The sequence below is a fragment of the Rana temporaria genome, chromosome 8 (genome assembly GCF_905171775.1).
Source record: "Rana temporaria chromosome 8, aRanTem1.1, whole genome shotgun sequence".
NCBI lineage: Eukaryota > Metazoa > Chordata > Amphibia > Anura > Ranidae > Rana > Rana temporaria.
In genome coordinates this window covers 14,016,363-14,044,287 of record NC_053496.1, presented here as the reverse complement: position 1 = coordinate 14,044,287, position 27,925 = coordinate 14,016,363, and the positions used below count along the sequence as shown (strand labels likewise).

At 44.1% G+C, this 27,925-nt stretch overlaps 1 protein-coding gene across 1 annotated transcript; it reads right to left on the bottom strand.

The window, feature by feature from the left end:
• Positions 1 to 418: 418 nt before the first annotated feature.
• On the bottom strand, positions 419 to 27,925 carry LOC120910332 (killer cell lectin-like receptor subfamily G member 1). The gene is made up of 7 exons (XM_040322107.1): positions 27,873 to 27,925; positions 17,976 to 18,077; positions 17,400 to 17,477; positions 14,065 to 14,142; positions 5,737 to 5,888; positions 1,580 to 1,701; positions 419 to 585 (listed from the first exon to the last, which is right to left on the bottom strand). The coding sequence occupies exons 1-7, from the start codon at positions 27,883 to 27,885 to the stop codon at positions 462 to 464; spliced, it is 669 nt and encodes a 222-aa protein (XP_040178041.1). The 5' UTR covers positions 27,886 to 27,925; the 3' UTR covers positions 419 to 461.

Here is a 27,925-nt window from a genome sequence, read left to right as displayed (position 1 = left end):
ATTTATAACGGCCATACTTAACATTGGCTGCGCCTCATAGACCCAGGGGCAACTTTACGCCGGGAAAAGCCGAACGTAAACGTCGTAACTTTCCTGCTTTGGCCGCGTGTACGTTCGGGAATTTGCGTATCTAGCTAATTTGCATACTCGACTGGGAAATCGACGGAAGCGCCACCTAGCGGGCAAAAAAAAAATTGCATTTAAGATCCGACGGCGTAAGAGACTTACGCCTGTCGGATCTAATGAATATCTATGCGTAACTGATTCTAAGAATCAGTCGCATAGATACGACGGCGCTAGGCAGAGATACGACGGCGTATCTGGAGATGCGCCGTCGTATCTCTTTTGAGAATCTGGGCCCTAGTATCTAGAATGTGAGGATATAAGACATTGGAAGTCATCTTCTTGTATCACTTTGTATTATGGATCAAGCAGAGTGTCTGTATGTTGGGAGGAATCTGTCAGATCTTCAGGGATCTCTTCTGACAAATCCAGTTTTGTTTGGATGATTGACAGCCACCTTTATAATATCCAGCAGTTGCATGAATTTGTACACAGTCTCCTGAAGACCCTGATAGGTGTAATCTGTGTAATAAATAACAATGAGGAGTTACAGTATGAGGATCTTTTGTTTTCTGGATGAACAACATTCATATTCTCAGTGTAGGGTTCGTTGGGACCCCAGAGACCCAAAGAAGCCAAGGGAAATGGGTAAGGGCTGGTGGACTGTATCGGTATTAGATAAATCAGTTATACAAAAGAGTATAATAAAGGTAAAAAAGTTAAATTTCTTAAAAAATAAACATAGCATAAGGGGATTAAGGAGTACACAATGTCCCAGGGCCGATACACACCCGGCCCTGGGACACGCTTTGATGGCTTTGAAATTTAAGTGGCCTTAAATTTATTTACCTTCACCGCTGGTCCCCCTTAAACTGGCTTCTTCCAGCACTGTTTTTTGGTGGTTCCTTCCTGGCTCCTGCCTATTATCAGTCAGGTCCTAGGGCCTTAAAGTTTTGAATATTTCATATAGTCACCACAGATCCTCACCTTGCTGGGGGCACCTCTACCATCTTATACCCCGTGTGAGATCCCTTTCTCCACGTTGGGCTCAGGCTCCCCCAAGGAGTGAATTTGTGTGCACAGACCAATATCTCCTGACGAAGCTACCACGAGTAGCGAAACTAGTAGAGATTCTGATCTATATGACCCCCTCCGCCTCATCGCTGCCCGCAGATCAGGGCCTATATACCACCTTGATGATGTGTTGGCTGGTCGTATAATCTGTTGTAATTTTAAAAACATTGTGTACTCCTTAATCCCCTTATGATATGTTTATTTTTTAATAAATTGAACTTTTTTACCTTTATTATACTCTTTTGTATAACTGATTTATCTAGTTCCGATACATTCCACCAGCCCTTACCCATTTCCCTTGGCTTCTTTGGGTCTCTGGGGTCCCAACAAACCCTTTCCTTATTCAAAATTATGTTAGGATGATGGTACTTTAAGATTGTTATTTTCTTCTACTGAGAGGTCTTCATATAAATATTCTCAGTGTAGATGAAGAGTCACTTACAGGCTGGTATTATAGAGCCCACCGTCCACCCATCTCCATCCATCTCCATCTCTGTACAGACCAATCCAGAACTTGTCTTTCGTTTGTCCTGTTTGCAGTCTGCTGAATCTTTTTATAAACTCCTGGGAGAAGAGAACATCATCAGTCACAATCCAGCCACAGACATCGGACACACACATTGGATAGAAGTCTGAAAATATGTCTATTTTATTATTTCTACAAAAGTTCATAATCCATAAATTGGAATTTTTTGCTAATTTCCCCTTATATGGGCCTGGGAAGGTGCAGCTCAGCTTCCTCCTGACCCACCACCTCCATATACCCCGGGCTTTGCTGTCCCTCCTGTGGGCCCAGAACCAGCATGACGGGTGTCTAGTGGTGGACGGGAGGGAGATCGGCTCACATACACCATCTGATCTCCCCTCACAAGGATGTCACCTCTTCCAGTATCCGGCTGTCCTTTCTCCGGCTGCTGTGGGAGGTAAAGAAGTTGGTGAAGAATGATCTGAGCTTCATCAGCTTCAATGAGGTCCAGAGGGGACATCAGACCTCGTACACACGATCGGTTAACCAGAGGACAACGGTCTGATGGACCGTTTTCATCGGTCAACACCAATCGTGTGTGGGTCCCATAGGTTATTTAACCATAGGTTAAAAAAAAGCCAACTTGTTTTAAATGTAACCGATGGATTCCTAACCGATAGGTCAAAACCGATCATTAGTAAGCACGACCATCGGTTAAAAATCCAGGCATGCTCAGAATCAAGTCGACGCATGCTTGGAAGCATTGAACTGAACTGACGTGATCGGTTATTTAACCGATGGTGTGTGGGCGCGACGGACCATCAGTCAGCTTCATTGGTTAACCGACGACAACGGTCCTTCAGACCGTTCTCATCGGATCGTGTGTATGAGGCTTTAGAGCTCTAATAGACCCCCGATGTCTCCAAAAAGGGGACACATCACTTTCATTACATTATTATATAGATGTCTTGATAACTCCTATATAAGAGATTTGTGTGGTGAGCTACATCCCATTCTTACAGTCCCTACAAACCCTCAGTCATAATTTTAATCAATCTATTAAAAATATATAAATAAATGGATGGAACTTTTGGGTGTCAACAAGTGACAGTGCGGTTTATTTTGTAGCATTTTATTTTGCAATTTTATTAGATGTTTTTGCAACATTGTTTTATTTGAGGTTTGTATTTGTAGGAGATTTCTATTTCTCAATTTTTTGACATATTAACACTATTAAAAATATAATTTAGTCAATTAGCTAGATTCAGGTAGCTGTGTGTATCTGTGAGGCGGCGTAGCGTATTTACGCTACGCCACCGTAAGTAAGTGAGGCAAGTGCTGTATTCACAAAGCACTTGCCTCCTAAGTTACGGCGGCTTAGCGTAAATGGGGCCGGCGTAAGCGCGCCTAATTCAAATGAGGATGAGGGGGCGTGTTTTATGTAAATGATTGGTGACCCGACGTGATTGACGTTTTTTACGAACGGTGCATGCGCGCCGTCCGTGTACATTTCCCAGTGTGCATTGCTCCAAAGTACGCCGCAAGTATTGGTTTCGACGTGAACGTAAATGACGTCCAGCCCCATTCACGGACGACTTACGCAAACGACGTAAAATTTTCAAATTTCGACGCAGGAACGACGGCCATACTTAACATTGGCTAGGCCAGCTATTTGTTGGAATACCTTTACGCCGGAAAACGCCTTACGTAAACGGCGTATCTTTACTGCGACGGGCGCACGTACGTTTGTGAATCGGCGTATCTAGTCATTTGCATATTCTACGCCGAACTCAACGGAAGCGCCACCTAGCGGCCAGCGTAAATATGCACCCTAAGATACGACGGCGTAGGAGACTTACGCCGCTCGTATCTTAGCCTAATTTAAGCGTATCTGGTTTCCAGAATATGCTTAAATTTACGACGGCGCAGATTCAGAGTTACGACGGCGTATCTACTGATACGCCGGCATAACTCTTTATGAATCTGGCTAAATTTGTATTACCGTTTGTTTTAAGAAACAAAGAAGCACTCAATATAATTCCACTTTGGCTTAGTTGAAATCAATCAAGAGCTCCCTAAATATATTAAATGGAGGGTCTTTATTGTCCGATTTTTTGAGGATTGACTGTATACAAAAATCAATACAATGTGGCCACCTTTTAGGTGACATTTTATACTGAGATCTCATCTGTTCTGGTCATTCCTGTATAATAAATAGGCATGTGCAATTTTTTAAGTTACGAATACATTTTCCGTCAATTTTCGTTATTTTAGTTGATTCGTTAACATACGAATGAACGAATGGTTTAGCGCAATTAATAACGAATAACGATATTTTCAAAATAACGAATATGGAAAACAACGAAGATACGAAAGAAGAAAGAAACGAAAACATAGAAACAACGAAAATACCGAACCCAAAAAAAAAAAATAATTACGAAAAACAAACTGAACGAAAATGCAAACTTACTAATATTCAAAGACCGAAAAGAAAACAACCGAAAAAGACTAAAAAACGAAAATCAAAACTAACGAAAAATAAATTACGACTCTTCGGAAAACTGAAATGAAAACAACGAAAATACAAAATAATGTAAATTAGCTTTCGTTAGTACTGAAATATTTCTGGACATTGACCAATAGGCACTGAGCGCTGTCCCTTTCCTCTGAAGAGGTTTGTTCCTTCCCCCAATGAGCTTCTTTCTCATTACCTCCTGGCTCCTTGTGTCTTTTTCTGTGTTAGACTGCAGTGCATCTCATTTCTAGATTTGTATTTGTAATATCTGACATATTTTAGGCCTCGTACACACGACAGAGTTTCTCGGCAGAATTCGGCGAGAAACTCGGTCAGAGCCGGATTCTGCCGAGAAACTTTGTCGTGTGTACACTTTCGGCCCGATGGAGCCGCCGAGGAACTCGTCGAGAAAATAGAGAAAATGTTCTCTATTTTCTCGTTGTTCTATGGGAACTCTCGGCCTGCCGAGCTTCTCGGCGGCTTCAGGGCTGAACTGGCCGAGGAACTCGATGTGTTTGGCACGTCGAGTTCCTCGGCTGTGTGTACGAGGCCTCAGTTTTCTTCTACGTCAGACTTCATTCTAGACAGGGTGTGTGTGCTAACTAAGACAGTCAAGTCAATCACAGTAAAGTACAAATTACAAAACGACGACGAGTAGTGTGTCGAATAAACGTAAAATGTATTCTAACAGAATTACGAATGCAATAAAATCTACAAAAGTACGTTTTTACAATCAAAGGAAATTAGACACGAAAATACGAATGATCATAAAGCAACGAAAATATATTTCTTACGAAAATACTAATGCGGCATGATGGAAAATATAATGTAAATCCGAATAGCAAAACAACGAAAATTAAACTAACGTAAAAACGAAGGAACGAATAAAATCATTTTAAAAATACGAACGCGGCAGAATACAAAATATAACGAAAATACGAATCTCGATTCAACGAAAAATAAACTAACAGAAAAAATCGGAAACGGAAAAAAGAGTGTTACGAAAATACTAAAGAGTACGAATTAGATAACTAACGTCTTACGAAATTACGACTCGTTACGAATGACGATAAACGAACAGAAACGAAACAGAAATAAACGAAATTTTTTGCTGTGCACATGTCTAATAATAAACATAAATCCAGATTCTGGAACAATGGAGTCTAAAGCATTGTACACACGGCCGGTTTTCCCAGCAAGAAAACTGCGGGGAGAGCTTTTTGCGAATTAAACCGGGCATGTGTATGCTCACTTGCCGGGAAAACTGCTGGGATTCCTAGGGGCAAAAAAAGAGAACCTGCTCTCTATTTTCCCGCCGGGATTCCCGGCGTTTTTTTTCCCCGCAAGATTCACTAATACTTTACAATGGAAAACACTCCGAGGCAGTGCCGATGGAGCAGACACACGGCCAGGCTTCTCGGCCAGAGCTCTGCCCTCAGTTTTCCTAACGGGAAAACATCTCGTGTGTACACAGGGAAAGTTACCGAGCAGGTTCTCGGTTCTCCTGTCTGGATTCCCGGTGGACTTTATACTGCCGGAAATCCCGGTCGTGTGTACAGGGCTTTATTATTCTTTATTTGTCCATCCATCTCACATCTATTGCCATGTTATATCATACCTGCTGTTCCCGGTCCTCTATGACCAGTAGATGGGCTCCCATCTCTTCACACACTTCCCGACTCTCATTCCATGTTCTGTATTCTTTGCCAGATGAAAAGTAAAAACAGTTCTCTCTGTGCCGCAACCAACCATCGGGACACACTGTGCACCCTAGAAGAAAAAGTTGTAATTGCTCTTAAAATCCACATATATTCATAATATTGGGACAGAGAGGAGGATCTGGACTCCTTATAGAAGCACGAGGAGAGAGTAGATGATGGAGGTGTCAGACCACTGATATGGGTCCAGAAAACTTTTATTCATCTTCTCTCTACCAAATCCTCCAACTCATTTCAGGGGTTTGAGGTTCCCCCTTTTCCGGGTTAAAAAATGATAAAGCTGAAATTTTAATTGTAATAAATATGGATAATTGATGAAGCAATGGATATATACAGCAGTGAATTGGGGTAGGATTAAAATGCGCTCTTACCAAACCACTTACTGATATAAGTGCCTTTCATCACTACCAGGGCCATCTTAATGCAAGGGCACTCCTAGGCACTGCCCAGGGGCCTCAGGTACATGGGGGCCCCACAATAATCTTGCATTACATCATACTTGCCAACTGTACTGGATTTGCTGGGACAGTCATGCTTTTAACTAAACTGTTCTGATATGGTCGTGTCCTGTAACCTATACTGTGCCCTCCTGATCCCAGTATTGTGCCCTCCTGACCCCCCCCCCCCCCGTACTGTCCCCTTCTGCATTCCCCCTGTACTGTGCACTTTGTGTTGAACTAGTCTTTGATCTATGGAATGTTTTCCTTTTGTAAAATCGATTTTATTGAAAGTACTAATGAATATATGTTTAATTCTATCAACTATTTATACTTTATTTCTTGAAAGTAGGTGTGTAAATTGGGGCAAGCTGGTAGGGGTCCCAGTGCATTACTTTGCCCAGGGGCCCATGATGCTATTAAGGCAGCCCTGACCAGAGTTCTCCTCTGTATTTATAAATGACTGCAGTCTAAATTTCATATTTATAATTTTCCAGCCCTGATGAAAGCCTTTAAAACCTTGAAACGTGTTGACTGATTTTGTTGAGCACAATGATAAATAAAACGTATTCTGGACACATACAGATGAATTTGATGATTTCATCATTTAACCTCTCCTCATTCTCACTTCCAATGCCTTGTACGCACGATAGGAATTTCTGATGGAAAAAGTCAGACGGACTTTTTCCATTGGAAATTCCTACCATGTGTACTGCCCCATTGGAGTAATTCCGATCAATTCCATCAGAGTTTAAATATAGAACATGTTCTATTTTTCTCCGATGGAATTCCGATGTGCTTTTGGCCGGAGAATACTCCGACCGTGTGTACGGGGCATTAGGCCGCCTTAAATTTAAATAATGGCAAAAAAAAAAAAAAAGGAGGGGTTGGAACTGTATATGAAGCACAGATACGAGAATTAAATATGCAATCATATGTTTGTTGATTCCAGGCGACTAGCCGGAGGAGAATTTCCGTGTGGGCCTGGCACAGGGGGCAATTTCTGAAATGGCCGTGCCCGTTTGCGCAGAAATTCACGCACACCGAGTGGAGGTGAATGTGCAAACGCACATCGAACTTGCGAATGCATATGCACCATGGCGCACACAATGCACGACAGATCCCGGTGCCCTCTGGCCTTTAAAAGAGCGACTATTGCACATGGACATTGCTTACTGGTCTTCAGCTTCCTGCTTCCCATTCCCTTGTTTTGCTTATGCTTTTGATTACCCGTTGCCGAACCAGCTTGCCCTTGGATACTTCTTGTTTTTCTGCCGGTTCTGACCTCGGATTATCAATAGATCTGCTCTTGACTCCTGGCCTGTGTATAACCTTGGCTTGCCTGACCACGTCGCTGATCTGCTGTCTGCTGACCACTGGCTCCCTGATCTCTGCAACCATCCCTGACTATACCTTATGCTTAACCCTGTCTGTTGCGATTAGTCTTGGTGCCTAACTGCTGTACATACCTGCAGTACTCACCTGTTGCTCCAGCTTGCAGTACTTACCTGATATATCCAGCCTGCTTCTTGCTGTGTGCAGCCCACACAACCATCAGCTCTCCTGGGTCCTACTGCAGTGCTCACCTCATCTGGTATTCAACTTCATAGAAATCTCCACACCTACATCGCTCATCTGCGGCACAGCTGGCAATCCTGGCTTCTTTGGGCTTTGTGTTTCCTGTTTCCACACCCAGGGACACCAAGCACTCAGCGGCAAGGAGAGCCCTTTCAGCATTTCGGCTTCAGGACCACCTTCCTTTTCCCCCGTCCTCCTGTGTATCCTTGTAAAGGAGAATGTTTGCCTACAACTTAATAAGCCAAGCTTTGTTTCTTTTAAATAGAAAAGTGACCACCCTGGGAGCCATCAACCAAGTTTGTGTTCAGGTCTATAAGATGTATAAAAATTGGTTCTGAGGTCCCCAAACCAAAGAGCCAAATATGGGGGGGTTTTTGGCCATTGTTGGACTATCACGGTATTAGTAACATAGGTATACAGTTTTCAAAGAAACAGGTAAATAATACAAAACATTTTTATTGAATACAGTATCAGTGAAGACACAAGGGGGGTACAAAATTAAAAACTAAACAATATATGACCAACATAGCACCAGTATAGTAGTCCCCATAGTGGGTTGAAAGTCATATCGGACATCTTTACTAGTTTCGCGGCTTCAGCCGCTTCATCAGAAGAGTGTCTAAAGTTAAAATGACAGGGGTCAGACAATAATACATGAACAACAATTACAAGGGATAAGTTGGGGAACAAAAGACTCAGCTGCTCACCTAAAAAAAAAACACACAACCAGCGGGGAGGGCGGCCACCACCACAGAGGGTCCTGTAAAGCGACCAGGGGGCACGTGTATGGGCGAATGGACCTACTTCTCGGATATATAAGGTAAGAAAAGTAATTAGTATATTAGGCCCAGGCTGTGGATAGGGGAGGTAGATGCAACACACGTGGTGTCAACCAGTGATAAAAATTCAAAATGAACGGTGGTGTGAAGGTTTCAATGGTGATATGGGGTGGTGATAGGAAGGCAGATGAGAAGAAAGGGGAGGAAGGGGGATAGGTGGGGGAAAGAGAAAAAGGTAAGGAAAAGGGAAAAAGGGGTGAGGTGGACAGGGCTGAGGTGAAATAGAGAGGTGGACGAGGAGGACAGAAAATGGAGAAGAAAAAGAGAGTGAAAAGGTTACCTTGAATACAAGGAAGTGTACAAGTAGGGAGCCCCAGATTAAGATTTCTCGAGCCACATGTAACCTCCACGAGGGTGAGTCCATAGTAATGGACCCCAGAAGGAGGGGGACCACATAGGGTCCTGTGGTTGCGTCAGGGTAGTGACGCCTACCAGTGACACCTAGATAGAGAAAACAAAAATTAATAATTAAAGATGGTGGTGAATAAGGACGGGGGGGGGGGTTTGGGGGAGAGTGGAAAATGGGAGGGAAAGGGAGGGGGGGAGAGGGAGATGGTGTTGGGGTGGAGGAAGTAGAGTGGTAGGTAAGAGGGCTGAGAGCAGGTTGCAAAGCTCGCTAAGGTGAAAGGTTTAATGTCCTACTGTGAGCCGGGTAGGGCCACAGGAATCCCGGGGTCCATCATCCATTGCAGAGAAAGCAGGCAGATGCCTGCTTTTAAACCCCCTGGCTGAACAGCTGACAACGTCAGCAGACGCTGATGGAAAGCGTCACCGGGTCTGAGCGCGTACGTGACGTCAGCGTGGTGGTCTGCGCATGCGCCATGCAATGGTGTCCCGCGATGTAGGGGCGGAAGTCCAAAGAGACACATCTCCCTGGAGGGCACCCACCCAAGGGCGGGGCTGATTTCCCCATGGAGATGGTCACTGGATAACCAGGGGGGAGCGCCCAGGGCTAGCCAAGCCAACCCGCAGGGAGTGGGAGTGGTGAGCAGCTGAGTCTACAAAAGTAAAATATAAAATATATGACAAATCATGTATAAACTGGTATTGTAAATAGAGATAGAATACATATAGAGTAAATACAATAAAGCTCATTAAATCATGTAATAAGGTGCCCCATGGGTAATGGGCATCAAGGTAGACTTTGAAACAGCAGCTAGGCAACGCTAGAGGCATGTGTAGAATAGGGACAAATAACCTAGAATGGCATAGTCATGGATCCCACTGCGGATACAATGGGCCGGGGGATCACAGCACCCAGATGGAACAGGTGACATACACTGAGGGAGATGGATAATACTAAGACTGTCCTCGCAATGGTAGTTGCGTTGGGCAAGCTAGGTATGAAGTCTGGACAAATGGAGATTATCCGGTCCAGTCTGATGGTAACTCAAGCTAAGAACCGGAGAGAAAAGACCACCTCTCGTGTCTAGATTGGGCATAGCGAATAACAAAGACAGGTGCTAAAGTCATACCTAAAATAACATAAGCTAGATATAGTTGAGGTAATACAAGATATGATCAGAGGATACTCCCCAATGGATATACTGGGGAGTATTGTTGGGTGGAATGCGAGGGGTATAAGGGGTGGTGGTATAACCAACCCCTGTAACACTTGTCACAGACCACCCGGGGGCCCAGGTGTTTAGCACCTGTCTTTGTTATTCGCTATGCCCAATCTAGACACGGAGCCCTCTTACCTACCACTACACTAAACAGAGGCTCTGCTGGGAAAATTCGTTTTCTGCCTATCACGTTACAGTCAGAGGAGGAGGCGCGCTTTTTTAATAATGGATGGCCGACGTCTGACACAGGTTCCCGGCGTATAAGATGACCCCCAACTTTTGGGGCATGATTTTATATGCAAAAAGTCGTCTTATACGCCGGAAAATACAGTATTCAGATTAATTTCACATATTCGTTGTTCTGAATCGATTTGTATTTCGGAAGATTGGCTGTATTCATCTTAACATGGGAATTCGTTATTCGGGAGATTAAATATACACAGTGTTTGCATTGGATGGAGGTGGATGCTTCAGAATCTCCGAATCATAGCATAACGAATGAAACAAAACTAATTTTGGATTCATTCATTCATTTTCGTTATGTTATGATTCTGATGGATCCAGCTCCATCCAACCCAAACACAATAAGGGCCCTTTCACTCAGATTAGATTTTCAGATTAAAAAAATAGAAGAAAAATGCATGAAAAATGCATCCCTTTAAATCCTATGGTCCTTTGTGTTTCAGTTGAGTTTTTAGCCTGTTTTCCCATTGGTCAGTTGGGAAAAAAAATCACATATGCATTTTTGTTGCGCTATTGCAGCATTATTGCTGTGTATTGGGATTTTTTATACATTTGCGTTGCATTTTTCCCCTGGACATGTGACTGGACAAAGCACTTCCCACACATGCTTTGTGTTTCTTATGCTTTTTGCCACAATTTCCATGTGGTTGAGTGGAGGCTGGAGAGGTGCGTTTTAGTGAGTTTTTTTTTTACACTTTTATACCTTACTATATTTATTGCATATGAAATTTCCATTTCATATATAGTGCGTTTTTTATATAATAATGAAAATGTTAATGCAACATAAAAATGAAACAGATCCAAATCAATTTAGATCAATCGTTATGTTGTAACGTTATTTACGGTAACCACTTAAGGACTGAGCCTCTTTTTCAGATTTGTTGTTTACAAGTTAAAAACATTTATTTTGCTAGAAAATTACTCAGAATCCCCAAACATTATAAAAAAAAATTCTAACACCATAGAGAATAAAATGGCGGTCATTGCAATACCTTTTGTCACGCCGTATTTGCGCAGCGGTCTTACAAGCGCACTTTTTTGGGAAAAAATATACTTTTATGAATTAAAAAATAAGACAACAGTAAAGTTAGCACAATTTTTTTGATATTGTGAAAGATAATGGTATGCTGAGTAAATTGATACCCAACATGTCATGCTTCAAAATTGCGCCATTAAACTTTTACACTTAAAAATCTCCATAGGCGACGTTTAAAATATTCTACAGGTTGCATGTTTTGAGTTACAGAGGGGTCTAGTAGCTAGATTCAGAGAGAGTTAGGCTGGCGTATCAGTAGATACGCCGACCTAACTCGGAATCTGCGCCGTCCTAAGTTTAAGTGTATTCTCAAACTGAGATACACTTAAACCTAGCTAAGATACGGCAGCCTGCACCGTCGTATTTTAGGGTGCAATATTTAGGCTGGCCGCTAGGTGGCGCTTCCATTGAGTTCGGCGTAGAATATGTAAATGACTCTTCACGAACGTACGTGCGCCCGTCGCAGTAAAGATACGCCATTTACGTAAGGCATTTCCAGGCGTAAAGTTATTTCATCAAATAGCTGGACTAGTCAATGTTAAGTATGGCCGTCGTTCCCGCGTCGAAATTTGAAAATTTTACGTCGTTTGCGTAAGTCGTCCGTGAATAGGGCTGGACGTCATTTACGTTCACGTCGAAACCAATACGTCCTTGCGGCGTACTTTGGAGCAATGCACACTGGGATATGTACACGGACGGCGAATGCGCCGTTCGTAAAAAACGTCAATCACGTCAGGTCACCCTCCATTAGCATAAAACACGCCCCTCATCCTAATTTGAATTAGGCGCGCTTACGCCGGCCCCATTTACGCTACGCCGCCGTACGTTAGGAGGCAAGTACTTTCTGAATACAGTACTTGCCTCTCTGACTTAAGGCGGCGTAGCGTAAATACGTTAAGCTACGCCGCCTTAAAGTTGCGGCGGCGTCTCTGAATCCAGCTATAGAGGGCTACAATTATTGCCCTCTCTCTAACGATCACAGTGATACCTCACTTGTGTGGTTTTAACACTGGCCCAGATTCAAGAAGCACTTGCGCCCGCGCAACCATAGGTTACGCAGCGCAAGTGCTTACTTTCTCCGGTGTAACGAGTGCTCCTGATTCAGGAACCTCGTTACACCGACTGCAGGCTAAAATCTGTGCGGCATAAGGCTCTTATGCCTCGCAGATTTTAGGCTGCATTCTTGCGGGGGCCGCTAGGGGGCGCTCCCATTGTGTATCAGCGTGTAGTATGCAAATTGCATACTACCACTGATTCACAAGCTTGCGCGGGCACCGCGCAAGCCAGGTACGGAGTTTCCGTACGGCTACTTTTAGCGCAAGGCTGCCCCTTCTAATAGTAGGGGAAGCCAATGCTAAAGTATAGCCGGCCTTCCCGCGCCGTGAAATTTGAATTTCACAGCGTTTGCGTAAGTGAAACGTGAATGGCGCTGGACGCCATTCACGTTCACTTAGAAGCAAATGACGTCCTTGCGACGTCATTTGCCGCAATGCACGTCGGGAAAGTTTCCCGACGGAGCATGCGCTGTACGCTCGGCGCGGGAGCGCGCCTAATTTAAATGATTCCCGCCCCCGGCGGAATCATTTAACTTGCGCGCGCTTACGCCGGGCAAATTTGCCGGCACGCCCTCGCAATTCACGGAGCTACTGCTCCGTGAATCGAGGGCAGCGCAAAATATTTGCGGGGGCGCAGGGCAAAATCGTTGCCCTGCTCCCCTGCAAATATCGCACAATTCTACCTGAATCTGGGCCACTGTTTTCATGTGCGGGCGCTGCTCACATATGCGTTCACTTTGGGCGCTTTAAAAAAAAAAATCGTATTTATTTTACTTATTTTATTTATTTTTACACAGTTTTTATTTTATTTTTTGGGTCACTTTTATTCCTAAAGCATGACATGTCCTCTTAAATTTGAGATCTGGAGTCAAAAAGACCTCACATGTCATCTTTACACTTAACTGCAATAAAAAATTAATAAATAGTCATTTGAAAAAATTACAAAAAAAATGGCCCTTTAAGAGGTATGGGCGGAAGTGATGTTTTGACGTCGCTTCCGCCCTGCTATGGTATGGAGACGGGTGGGGGCCATCTTCCCCTCACTCGTCTCCATAACCAGCCACAGCAAGGTCTCGATCACCTCTGCCGATGGCTCCGGTAAGCGACAAAGGGCGCGGGAGAGCGGCGGGAGGGGTGCCCTCTCCCGCCGCCTTTAACGGTGATCTTGCGGCGAATCCGCTGCAGAGACCGCCATTATCGTAAACTGGACCGCTCACTGAAGAGATGGATACCAGGGTTATATACAGTGGGCGGTCCAGAAGTGGTTAAGATGCTTCAAACATTAACAAAAGGTCCGAATGAAACATATCAATTCCTTTTTTTATTATTATTATAACTTATTTTGGATTCTTTGAATATGAGAATTTTAATCTTTGAATTCTGAGATTCAGATACCTATGAATAATGAAAATGTTGTCCGAATTTCGATTCGTAACAAAATGAATCGCACATGTCTAGTAGCTAACAGAACGTACCGCCAAGTTCCTCGCTGGTGTCTCCACAGAGCTTCTTCCTTATTTCCATCATCCCGTTCTCCCGATCACGGAGCTGATCTATAAACATGGAAAGCAATGGAAAAATAACACAAGACTTTTTCAGGTGTTCAATATTCATATTTATTTTAATTGTGTGAAATGGGTGTGTCTTGAAACCTGGGAATCCCTGACAACACAAAGGCCGCGTACACACGGTCGTTCCAAACCGATGAGAATGGTCCGAAGGGCCATTTCCATGGGTTCACCGCTGAAGTGGCCTGATGGTCTGATGTGCGTACACACCATCGTTCTGAGCATGCTCGGGTTTTGAACCGATGCTTTCTGTACTAACCATCGGTTTGGACCTATCGGGCAGCGGTCCATCGGTTCGATTTTGAAGCATGTTTTACAATTTTGGACTGAAGGACAACAGACCGATGGGCTATACACACGGTCGGTTTGGACCGATGAAACTGAACCTTGGTCCATTCTGACCTGTTTTGTCCGACCGTGTGCACGCGGCCAAAGAAGTCTCTGACCTAACTTTTCCCAAAAGCAGTTAAAGCTATATGACTCGGTCTAGGGCCTCCTTAGCATGTGATTGGACAATGAAGAAGACACAGCCCACTCTCTGCTCTCCCTTCCTCTCTTTCTATATTAGATTGACACCACTGTACATGAGCCTGATGGCCTCATAGTTCTGCTCGATGGGGGGGTTACAGACAGCTAATATAAACATAGATTTTGGTACTATTTCCTAGGGGTGCTGAAATTAATCGCTGCATCGCGATTCGGGTGTGCCTGATGCGGCATCGATGCATGTGACCAGAAAAAACGATTTCCGGGTGACGTCTTCCCGAGAACTCCAATCGTATAACTGTTAACCCCTTGGCGCCGAGCGTATGCGGCCTCGGCTTTAGGGGGTTATACCGGGATGATGCCCGCAGCTGCAGGCATCATCCCGGTACCGTTTTTAGAGCGGGTGGTCAGCTTTCCCAGGATAACAACCGATGTGGCTAAAAGCCGATTGGTTGTTATATCAGAGGAGTATGAGGGGACATGCCCCCTCCCGCCACCTTCCGCCGCTCTTAACGGACCTCCCGTCCCACCGGAAGACCCGATCCTCGGTCCGCCACTTCCCAGGGCTGGAGACAGACTGTCAGGAAGCCGGAAACGGCTTTGTTCCAGTCTCCTGTATGTAAACACGGATGCAACGTCACAACGTCACTTCCGGTTTACTCGGCTGCCAATGGCGCCCGTTTAAAAAAAAATACAGTATTCAGAATCGCCGTTTTTAGCGATCTGAATACTTTGAAGTGCAAAGGAGGGATTTGGGGTCTTTTTGACCCCCTATCTCTCCATAAAGAGTACCTGTCACCACCTATTACTGTCACAAGGGACATTTACATTCCTTGTGACAACAATAAAAGTACAAAATTTTTTTTTTTAAACACAATGTAAAAAAATAATAATAATAATAAAAAAAAAAAAATATATATATATATATATATATATAATTTTGTAAAGCGCCCCCGTCCCTGCGAGCTCGCGCAGCAAAGAAAACGCATACGTAAGTCACGCTCGCATACATAAACGGTGGTCAAATCAGGTATCACCGCGATTGTCAGAGCGAGAGAAATAATTCTAGCACTAGACCTCCTCTGTAACTCTAACCTGATAACCGTTATTTTTTTTTAAAGCGTCGCCTATGGAGATTTATAGGTACCGTAGTTTGCCACCATTCCACGAGTGTGCGCAAAAAGACACTCATCTGTCCCACAATCCAGCGACGTGGCCACCCGAACCCTCCATTCTCTCCTGTCCACGGCGCTGGCAATACTACTGTATAGGCATCTGGCTGTGACAACTTGCAGCATCATAGCCGGTTGTGCATCTCTCACTGCGCTGTCCTGCATAGCCGGGCAATCTTCTGGGACCTGTGATGTGTCCCAGAAGACTGCAGGGAGAAAGGGCCGCCTAGGAGCGGGAGTGGGAGCTCGTCACTAATTGTGATGCATCGCGGGAATAGAATCGAATTGTTGACAAGATAATCGCAATCGAATCGTGAGACCAGAGAAGATGCGCACCTCTGTTATTTACACACACAGAATATTGTAGGATCTTTAATGAATGTATAACAAGATTTACTAGATCTACAAGAAAGTAAAATATGTGAGTCTTTAATTCTTTAAAACAGTATTAACCTCCCTGGCGGTATGATTATTTCAGAAAAAAGGTGCTGAAAGCGGTACCATTATTTGCATGGAAATTTGGCGTTTTATATTGTAGGCCTGTAATTCTTAGGAATAACTCACTTAAATCTGACCAAACAAGAGTCTAGTAGGCATCCCGAGTATGACATTTTTTTTAAAAACAAAATGATAAATTATAATATAATAAATAATTATAACAAATAATAATATAATTATAATAAAAATAATTCAATAATGTAATCAACTCAAAATCACTGAAATGTGCTCAGTTGCAGAATTGTCGCTGTCATTACTTTTATTTTTTTATGACGAATTTCCCCACAAATCGCTATCGCACAATTCTGCAAGTGATTATAATTTATTGGTTTTAGAGCAGCTGTTTTCTAGCTGCTCTAAAACCACTTTTGACATAAAGGGACACTTTTGGTTGCTATGGACAATCTACAGTTTGCAGGGAGAAAGAACAGTTTTTATTATATAAAAGTACATGCAGGACACTGGGCAGACCACTAGGGACAAGGGGGGTGTGTATTTTTTACATACAGTATACTGTAATCTATAAGATTACAGTACACTGTATGTAAGGTGTTTGTTTACCTTTTTGAATTTGGCGCCGTTCTCCGCTCCCGTGTGTCGTAACGTCGCAGGGAACGGAGATCGGCGGCACTAAGAGGCATTGTGTGAATCGAGCGAGGTCCCGCTCGCTCACACAGCTCGGTGGCATCGCTGGATCCAGGAACAAGGTAAGTAAACACTGCCTGTGGATTCAGCGAGGCGAGCCCGAGTCTGACTCAGGGTTAACGATCGAAGCCCAAAAATCTCACCCCGAGTCAGACTCGGGAATACCGCCAGGGGGGTTAAACCCCAAGCCAAAAATTGAATACGTATATTGCATCTAATCAATTATTAGATGTGGAGGTTGCATTTGTTTTCTTTTTTTTTGGGGGCGTTTTTCTATCTGTTTTTACCTTGTGATCTGGCCAGTAACACACCTCCATTATTAGATCACACCCCCCCTCACTCTGGATGAAGGAAAACAGGAGGCACATCGAAAAGCACCATTTTTTTTATCACACAAATAGGGATTTTTTTTTCCTAAACAAATAAAAAATAAATAAATACCTGTAGATGACTGGGTGAGGTTCATCCTTAGCTCATTACACTGGATGATCTCATTGTTCAGAGACTGACCTTTATGAACTGGAAGATACAAAGACAGAAGACATAATAGGTGGAATGAAGCTCTGAGGCCCCGTACACACGGCCGAGGAACTTGACGTGCCAAACACGTCGAGTTCCTCGTCGAGTTCAGGGATGAAGCCGCCGAGGAGCTCGGCGGGCCGCCTTCTCCCATAGAACAACGAGAAAATAGAGAACATGTTCTCTATTTTCTCGACGAGTTCCTTCGGCGGCTCCATCGGGCCAAAAGTGTACAGACAACAGAGTTTCTCGGCAGAATCCGGGTTTGACCGAGTTTCTCGCTGAATTCTGCCGAGAAACTCTGTCGTGTGTACGAGGCCTTACCTGTTAGAAGGTCATCATTTATCACAGTGCAAATCAGAGAGAAGAATTATTTCCGATGGTCTTTGTGTCCCTTCAACAACCAATCAGATTCTACATTTCATGAGACAGTTTGATAAATCAGACCCAGAGACTCTCCCTTCTTATGGGTTGTGTTCACCATACTGTATAACTTACCCAGAGCTTCAATCATACGGATGAGGATGATATTGGATCCCACAAGGAGGGTTATAAGGACCCCTTTCCAGGAAGGTCGCCAGAGTTTCTTCCCCTTGTTATCTGTAGAGATTATCAATAAATTATTTGATAATAATAATAATAATAATAATAATAATAATATTTATAGATAGATAGATAGATAGATAGAGAGATAGATAGATGGAGATAGATAGATAGATAGATAGATAGATAGATAGATAGATAGATAGATAGATAGATAGATAGATAGATAGATAGATAGATAGATAGATAGATAGATAGATAGATAGATAGATAGAATCCTCCCTACTTTATATTTCTAGAACTCAGTACAGGAATAAAGTGCAAAGGCGGTTTTCTCATCAGGTGAAGGGACAGGAGCCAATCCTATCTTACTGTATAGAGGAGGAAGTGATGTCACTGTGATGCAACTTCCTCCTCTACAGAGCTACACTTCCGGGAAGAAGACTGGAGCTGTGGAACTTCCCAGCTTCAAGCCAATCACATGTTCATAGTAACAAGTCCTTCTTCTCCATTAGAGTGTATCTAAATATACTGTAAAAACAAACATGTAATATATTGCAGCTTACCAGTCCTTAGACGTGGTGACTGCATTAGCTTTCATTTTTCAAGCTAAGAACATTTTCAGCAAGTACAGAAAATACCTGCAAAAATACGAAGGAAACTTGGACAGCCGCACTCCAAAAATGTTCTTTTAAGTAAAATCGATCACAAAATAAACATGTTAGCTTTTGTTCCAATTTTTTTGCTGTGGCATGTTTATTTTGTGATCGATTTTAATTAAAAGAACATTTTTGGAGTGCGGCTGTCCAAGTTTCCTCCGTCTTTTTGCATCACTATTGCATTGCCGGGAACCCATGGTTTGGTTCCAGTGAGGAGGTTCTTTGAAGACTACTGAGCGGTTATTTTCTCTCTCTACAGAAAATTCCTGTTGATCTTGCCAGAAATATAATATTCTTTCCACTTCCTGTGAGCTGATAAGAAAGCACAAACAATGGTATGCCTCTTTTGTAAACCAATAGTCCCATCAATCCACCATGTCACTGAGATGAACAAAGGCAGACAAGTCTGAAGTCCAGCCTGTGTGACAACCAAGGTCATACCTGGGAACTTGTTAAAAAAAGTCCTGAGAATGGGGGCAGAGTAGGGGCAGGTTTTGGTGGGTGGAACTAATAGCAGGGCTAATAATACCATGGGTGTTAAGGAGATAAATGGGGTTCCCCAAGTCCCGGGGCGGTGGACATGTTTCCATGGATAGTGGTAATCAAAGACCTTTTGTACCACTTAGATAAAATAAATGGGGAAATATTTTAACAATTTATGGTGCCCCATCATTTTATATGGGTGGTGAAGGGATAAGTCCCATCCAGTATTGAAGTACCTATTTGAGAGGATTGTAATATATTTGGTCGGACCATCTGTGAATTCCACTAGGGGCCACCAGCATATTCTTGTTTTAGATTATGCCACCCGCTATCTAGAAATGATTCCTTGAGAATGTCTTGGCAAAGACCATCACCAAAGAACTGTTACAACCCGCACTGGAATAGTAAAAGAGATCTTTATGGATCAAGGGACTTCCTTTATATAAAACATGATGAAGGTTTTATGCAGGGCTTTTTTTCAGGGGGAACTTGGGGGAACTCAGTTCCACCACGTCTGGCTCAGACCCTTTGGTGCCTGCTCACCACAATCACTTGTAAACACAGAAGTCTGGTTTCTGTGTTTACAAGTGACAGCTCTGCACTCTGTGTGTAACCCCCTGAACTCTGCACTCTGTATGTAATGCAATCCTGGTATTTAATGCCCCTTTAAGACCCTTCTACCGTTTGTGAAATCTGAACGGGGTCGTGGTTGAGTTCCTGCACCTATTTTCTGAGAAAAAAAGCCCTGGTTTTATGTACACTGCTAAAGATCAAATCGTTAAAGGGGTGTTCCAGTCATTTTTTATGTTTATTAAAAGTCAGCAGCTACAAAAAGTGTAGCTGCTGGCTTTTAATAAACATACACTCACCTGCTCCATGTTCCAGCGGCGCCGGCCGGGGCTCCGCTCCTCTCCCCCCCTCTCCGGCCGGGGTCTTCATTCCAAGTGTGGGCTCCCGGTCGTGACAGCTTTCGGCTTCACGGCCGGGGCACCCACTGCGCATGCGTGAGCGTCACTGCGCATGCGCGAGCGGTGCTGCGCCATCTAATTGGACAGGCGATCGCCTGGGACCTGTCACGTGTCCCAGGCGATCGCCTACAGGGAGGGGCTGCAGAAAGGCGATTAGACTATTCGCCTTAGCAGCCCCTTGGCGGAAGGAGGAAGTGGGACAAGAAGTCCCACTCCTCCTGAAGCCCCCACTCCCCCCCCCAAAAAAATTACATGCCAAATGTGGCATGTAAGGGTGCGAGGAGAGGATTAAGCAGAAGTTCCACTTTTGGGTGGAACTCCGCTTTAAGAACCTCCGAGAATCACCTACAAACTGATGGGTTGATGGAGCGGTTTAACAGAACACAAAAAAGGATGTTGCATACAGTGGTGGTGCGTCCATAAGGGCCGCATGGGCGCCACCCCCTCTCTCCTGCCACCCCTATATCACCATAGATTGATTCATGCGTTGTAGGAACTGGCAGGAACGCCAGAGATTTCACACAAAGAGAACAGGAGACTTTTTTCATACAAGTCAATGCTACAGCAGACATCAAGAATATTAAAAGTCGGGTTATCATATTCTTTATGCAGCAGTTTTGGCAAGATCGTGAGAAAAGTTACCAGAGGGTATCGGAGAGAAATGTAGGAGGGTGAAGGTTGGGTTTGGAGTGTGACCACCATGTGTAATATGGCAGGATAATAGAGAATACAGCCTGATAAAGGAAATGGATGTCTGAAATCATCGTCATTGTTATTGCTGGATCTTTAATAAACTCTTGATTTGTGATGAATCTTGTGGTTTGGACATTTCTATATCAGGAGGTCAATGTGGGAATCTCTACAGTTGATATTCCTACAATCCTATGTTCTGTCCCATTTGGTGCTTGAAAATGCTCATTTACAGTTATGACTAGGGATGAGTCGAACATCCCCAGGTTCGGTTCGCAGCAGAAAATGCGAACAGGCAAAAAATGTGTTTGAACACACGAACACCGTTAAAGTATATGGGACACAAAAATGAAAAATCAAAAGTGTTGATTTTAACCAGTTGGTAACCGCCCTATAGCCAAAATACGGCTACAGAGCGGTTCCTGTACTCTAGGAGGGCGTCAATGTACGTCCTCCCAGAGACTGCGTTGTGCGCGCCCGAGCGGGCGCGCACACGCGATCGCCGGTGCTCGCCGGGTCTACGGGACCCGCAGCAACAGCACTCGCGGTAAGGAGCCAATGGAAGCGGCTCCTTACCACGTGATCGCGCCGTCCAATGACGGCGCGATCACTTGTAAACAAACCGGCGTCATGTAATGACGCCGGTTCCTCCCTCTCCTCTCTGTACCGTTCGGTACAGTGTGAGAGGAGAGGGAGGGGGGGGGGGATCAGGCGGCAGCAGCAGCCGCCGCACTGTGGGCTGGATCTGTGACAATTGCAGTCATAGATCCAGCCATCCCTGCGCAATACTCTGCAAAATAAAAATAATGATGAGTGCAATACTCTGCAATACCCCACCCCATACTCTGCAATACCCCACCCCATACTCTGCAATACCCCACCCCATACTCTGCAATACCCACCCTGGGGGGGTGGGTATTGCAGAGTATGGGGTGGGGTATTGCAGAGTATGGGGTGGGGTATTGCAGAGTATTGCACTCATCATTTTTTTTATTTTACTCTGCAATACCCACCCCCCCATACTCTGCAATACCCACCCACCCATACTCTGCAATACCCACCCATACTCTGCAATACCCATCCCCCCATACTCTGCAATACCCACCCCCCATACTCTGCAATACCCCCCCCATACTCTGCAATACCCCCCCCCATACTCTGCAATACCCCCCCCCATACTCTGCAATACCCCCCCCCATACTCTGCAATACCCCCCCCATACTCTGCAATACCCCCCCCATCCTCTGCAATACCCCCCCCCATACTCTGCAATACCCCCCCCATACTCTGCAATACCCCCCCATACTCTGCAATACCCCCCCAATACTCCGCAATACCCTCAATACTCCAATACCTTGCAATACGTCGCCTATGGGGATTTTTAAGTAGCAACGTTTGGCGCAATTTCACGAGCGTGTGCAATTTTGAAGGGTGACATGTTGGGTATCTATTTACTCGGCGTAACTTCATCTTTCATATTATGCAAAAACATTGGGCTAACTTTACTGTTTTTTTTTTTTTTAAGCACAAAACTGTTTTTTTTTTAAAAACACGCGTTCAAAAAATTGCTGCGAAAATACCGTGCAAGATAAAAAGTTGCAACAACCGCCATTGTATTCTCTAGGGTCTTTGAAAAAAAAGCATATATAATGTTTTGGGTTTCTATGTAATTTTTTTAGCAAATAAATGATGATTTTTACATGTAGGAGAGAAATGTCAGAATTGGCCTGGGTGCTCCAGAACGCCTGATGGTGCTCCCTGCATGTTGGGCCTCTCTATGTGGCCACGCTGTGTAAAAGTCGCACACATGTGGTATCGCTATACTCGGGAGGAATAGCAGAATGTGTTTTGGGGTGTAATTTGTAGTATGCATATGCTGTGTGTGAGAAATAACCTGCTAATATGACAGAAACTAGATTTTTTTTTTTTTTTTTACAGAATTTTCAGTCTTTTTTCTTTTATAGCGCAAAAAATAAAAACCGCAGAGGTGATCAAATACCACCAAAAGAAAGCTCTATTTGTGGGAAAAAAAGGACAAAAATTTCAGATGGGTACAATGTTGTATGACTGAGTAATTGTCATTCAAATTGTGAGAGCACCGAAAGCTGAAAATTGGTCTGGTGATTAAGGGGGTTTTCGTGCCCAGTGGTCAAGTGGTTAAAGGTTAATATGCAAGTTATTGTTAGACATGTGCGCACTGAAATATTTCATTTTAGAATTTCGTTTTCGCCCGAAAAATAAATTCGTTTTTATTTATCTTGTTTCGTTATAAAATGCATTCGTCCAAAAATCCGAATTAATTAAGGTCGAATCTGTCATCTAAAGGATTATGGTGTCTGTCGAATGTTCTAAGAAGATTAGACGGAGCAGCTAAACTGTACCACGCCGCAATCGTACATTTCCGGTCGAATGCTCCGCCCACAAGCTATAGAGGAATTCTAATGTTGTATGACACTAGTAATAATTATATTTATTAATTATTATTACTAGTCAACCAACATTAGAATTCTTCTATAGCCTATGGGCCGAGCATTTGACCGGAAATGTAGGATCGCACCGTCGTACAGTTTAGCTGCTTGTCGAAATTTCTTAGAACTTTCGACAGAAACCATAAGCCTTCAATGACAGATTCAACGTTTGTATGTTTTTCGCTGCTTCGTGGAATCTTCTATGTAAAATAATCTTGGACTAATAAAGTTAAGGTTTTTCACATTTGACTGCAGGTTCGATGGGCCAGATTCAGATACAATTACGTTGCTCCACGGCAGCATAACGTATCTGATTTACGTTACACCGACGCAGGTTTACAGCGTAAGTGCCTGATTCTCAAAACTCTTACCTGTAAACTTGCGGCGGTGTAACGTAAATGCGCTCAGTGCAAGCCCGCCCCATTTTATTTAAATGGGGCGGGCACCATTTAAATTAGGCGCGTTCCCGCCCCGAACGTTCTGCGCATGCTCCGTTAGGGAATTTCCCGACTAGCATTGCGCGAAATTACGGCGCCCCGAAGTTTTTTTTTAAATGCAACGTGCGTTACGGCGTTACGGCGTTCCGTATTCCCGGACGTCTTGCGCAAAAAAAAAAAACGAAATTCGACGCGGGAACGACGGCCATACTTTAACATGGCTAATCTAAAGATAAGCCATGTTAAAGCAGGTGTAACTTTGCGACGGGTAAAAATGACTAGCGACGACGTACGGGGTTGCGAAGAACGCGCGGATCTTCGTGGATCGCCGTAACTAGTCATTTGCATGTTCTACGCCGACCGCAATGGCCTCGCCACCTAGCGGCCGGCCTAGAATTGCATCCTTAAGATCCGACAGTGTAATTCAATTACACCTGTCGGATCTTAGGGCTATCTATACGTAACTGATTCTATGAATCAGTCGCATAGTTAGGACGGCCGGAACACAGAGATACGACGGCGTATCAGGAGATACGCCGCCGTATCTCTTCTGTGAATCTGGCCCGATAGACACAGATCGCTATTGTCAGTGTCATGTCTAATCTCCTATCTATATCCAACTGTTGAAGCAACGAAAATGAAAATAAAGCATTTTTTATGTTGAATCTTTCAGATTTCGGATTCTGCGCGTTCGTTTTCGTTTGTTAAAATGATAACGAAAATACCCGAAATTTGGACGAAAATGAATTCAGAGAAAATCTAGTTATTGTCATAAAAAGTGTTAGGCCCCGTACTCACGACCAAACATGTCTGCTGAAACTGGTCGGCAGACCAATTTCAGCAGACATGTTCCCTCGTGTGTACATCCGAGCGGACAGGATTCCAGCAAACAATTGTCTGACAGACCGTTTCTGAGCAGACAACTGTTTCCCGGACTTGCTTTAAAACAGTCCGCTGGAAACCTGTCCGCCCGGACATGTACGGTCGTCTGTACAGACCTACCGTACATGTCCTGCCGCCCGCCATCCCTCGCATGCGTCGAATGACTTCGACGCATGCGTGGAAGCATTTTCAAGGCAGGCCGCCCACGCCGGCGCGTCATTGTCGCGGCGACACCGCGTCATCGACGCGTCGACACCGCGGACACGCCCCGCGTATTGTTTACGCGCGGTCTTCTGTTCGATGGTGTGTATAGCCATCGAACAGAAGTCCCCGGGCAGTCCCCGGCCAGACATGTCCGATGGAAACGGTCTGCAGACCGTTTTCATCGGACATGTCCTGCCGTGAGTACTCGGCCTCAGGGGACCTGGGTCCTGCCCCAGGGGACATGTATCAATGCAAAAAAAAAAATGGTATTAATGCTTAAAGCGGGATTCCACCTGCGATTTTTTTTAAAAAAAAAGTCAGCAGCTACTAACACTGTAGCTGCTGACTTTTAACCACTTAACCCCCGGACCATATTGCTGGTCAAAGACCAGAGCACTTTTTGCGATCCGGCACTGCGTCACTTTAACTGACAATTGCGCGGTCGTGCGTCGTGGCTCCCAAACAAAATTGGCGTCTTTTTTTCCCCACAAATAGAGCTTTCTTTTGGTGGTATTTGATCACCTCTGCGGTTTTTATTTTTTGCGCTATAAACAAAAATAACAACAATTTTGAAAAAAAATAATATTTTTTACATTTTGCTATAATAAATATCTCCCAAAACTATATATATAAAAAAATACAATTTTCCTCAGTTTAGGCCGATACATATTCTTCTACATATTTTTCGTAAAAAAAAATCGCAATATGCGTTTATTGATTGGTTTGCGCAAATGTTATAGCGTTTACAAAATAGGGGGTATTTTTATGGCATTTTTATTAATATTTATTTTTTTACTAGTAATGGCGGCGATCAGAGATTTTTTTTCGACACTGCGACATTATGGCGGACACTTCGGACACTTTTGACACATTTTTGGGACCATTGGCATTTTTATAGCAATCAGTGCTATAAAAATGCATTGGATTACTATAAAAATGCCACTGGCAGTGAAGGGGTTAACACTAGGGGGTGGGGAAGGGGTTAAGTATGTTCCCTGTGTGTGTTCTAACTGTAGGGGGGGTGGACTGACATGGGGAAATTACTGATCTTCTGTTCATACATTGTATGAACAGAAGATCAGCATTTCTCTCCCTGACAGGACCGGGAGCTGTGTGTTTACACACACAGCTCCCGGTCCTCGCTCTGTAACGAGCGATCGCGTGTGCCCGGCAGCGATCCCGCCCGCCTGGCACACGCACGGGAGTCGGGGGCGAGCGGGGGGCGCGCACGCGCCTCTAGTGGCCTGCGCGAGAGCCGACGTATAGCTACGGGCTCTCGCTCAGGGGGAGCCGACCTGCCGCTGTAAAACGACGGCGGCTGGTCGGCAACCAGTTAATAAGGACACTTACCTGTCCTAGGCGCCCGCGATGTTGGTCCCCCGACGGCCATCTCTTGGCCCTGGCGCCTCCATCCTCACTAAGGGAAACAGGCAGTGAAGCCTTACTGTGCATGTTCGACTCGCACGGCACTTTGTAAATGAGCGGCTGCCTCCTGGGATACACACAGTTCCCAGAAGGCAGCGCTCTACATTCACCAGAAGACACTGCGATGGAGGACGAGGAAGAAGACAACTGCGGTGGAGGAAGAGGCAGAAGAGCTAGTTTCGCAAAGCAACCGCCCTTTCTGGTGAGTATAAAAATATTTTTTTTTTAGATTTTTGGGATAAAAAAAAATGGGTGGAACTCCACTTTAACCACTTCCCTACCGCCTCATTGTGAAATGGCGGCGGCAGGGACCCCTTCTCGATCCGGGTGGACGTCATATGACGTCCTGCGTTCCCGGCGATCTAGGGCGCGCGCGATTGCCGCCGGGTGCCCGCGATTGTCGGTAATCACGGCAGGAGTGTGGACGTGTGTGTGTAAACACACGGATCCACCTCCTGTCAGCGGTGAGGAGACCAATGTGTGTTCCCAGTACAGAGGAACACACATCGGTCTCCTCCCCTTGAGAGTCCCCTCCCCCTACAGTTATAACACATCTTAGGACACATATTAACCCCTTCCTTGCCCCCTAGTGGTTAACCCCTTCCCTGCCAGTCACATTTACACAGTAATCAATGCATATTTATAGCACTAATCGCTGTATAAATGTGAATGGTCCCAAAAACGTGTCAAAAGTGTCCGATGTGTTCGCCGCAATGTCACGGTGACAGTAAAAAAATCACAAATCGCCGCCAATACTAGTAAAAAAATTAATAAAATAAAAATGACATAAATCTATCACCTATTTTGTAGACGCTATAACTTTTGCGCAAACCAATCAATATATGATTATTGCGATTTTTTTTACCAAAAATATGTAGAAGAATACGTATCGGCCTAAACTGAGGAAATTTTTTATTTTTTTTTAAAAATTGTGATATTTATTAAATTAAAAGTAAAAAATATTGTGTGTTTTTTTTAAATTGTCGCTCTTCTTTTGTTTATAGCGCAAAAAATAAAAACCGCAGAGATGATCAAATACCACCAAAAGAAAGCTCTATTTGTGGGAACAAAATGATAAAAAAATTGTTTGGGTACAGTGTAGCACGACCGCGCAATTGTCATTCAAAGTGCGACAGTGCTGAAAGCTGAAAATTGGCTTGGGCAGGAAGGTGCGTAAGTGCCCGGTATGGAAGCGGTTAAAGGGAAACAATAAAGGTGAAATATTCCTTTAAATGTCGTACCTGAGGGTTGTCTATAGTGCTTAGAACTGTCCCTGCACAAAATGACTAAAGGAATAAAAGTCATTTATTTGCGGCTTTAATGTAATGTCTGGTCCCGGCAATATGGATGAAAATCATTGAGAAAAACGACATGGGTACCCCCCCATCAGAAAACATTTTCAATGTCTAATTTATGAAGCAGGACCAAAGGACAGACAGGTAGGTTCCTCATAATAACCACATATCATCATATTTTCCTTAATCAGGAAAATGAAGCTTGGAGTCTGAATTCCCTGAATTATGTGACACTGGCGATTCTTAGTGATGATTACCAATATCGGTGATCACTGTTCTGCAATGATGCCCAAATCCCATCAATCATTTCTACATTATTCTAAGACAGAATAACCTCTTACCTGTTATCTCCATGTCTGAAAATACAAGGAAAGTCTTGAGCTGCTGTACAGTG

What these genes read in the sequence shown, in the direction of transcription:
- LOC120910332 (XM_040322107.1), bottom strand. An exon ending in CACCAGCGAGGAACTTGGCG is followed by an intron (nt 5,889 to 14,064) that starts GTACGTTCTGTT and finishes TTTTTCTTCTAG; the next exon opens with GGTGCACAGTGTGTCCCGAT. An exon ending in TAGAGGACCGGGAACAGCAG is followed by an intron (nt 1,702 to 5,736) that starts GTATGATATAAC and finishes CTCTTCTCCCAG; the next exon opens with GAGTTTATAAAAAGATTCAG.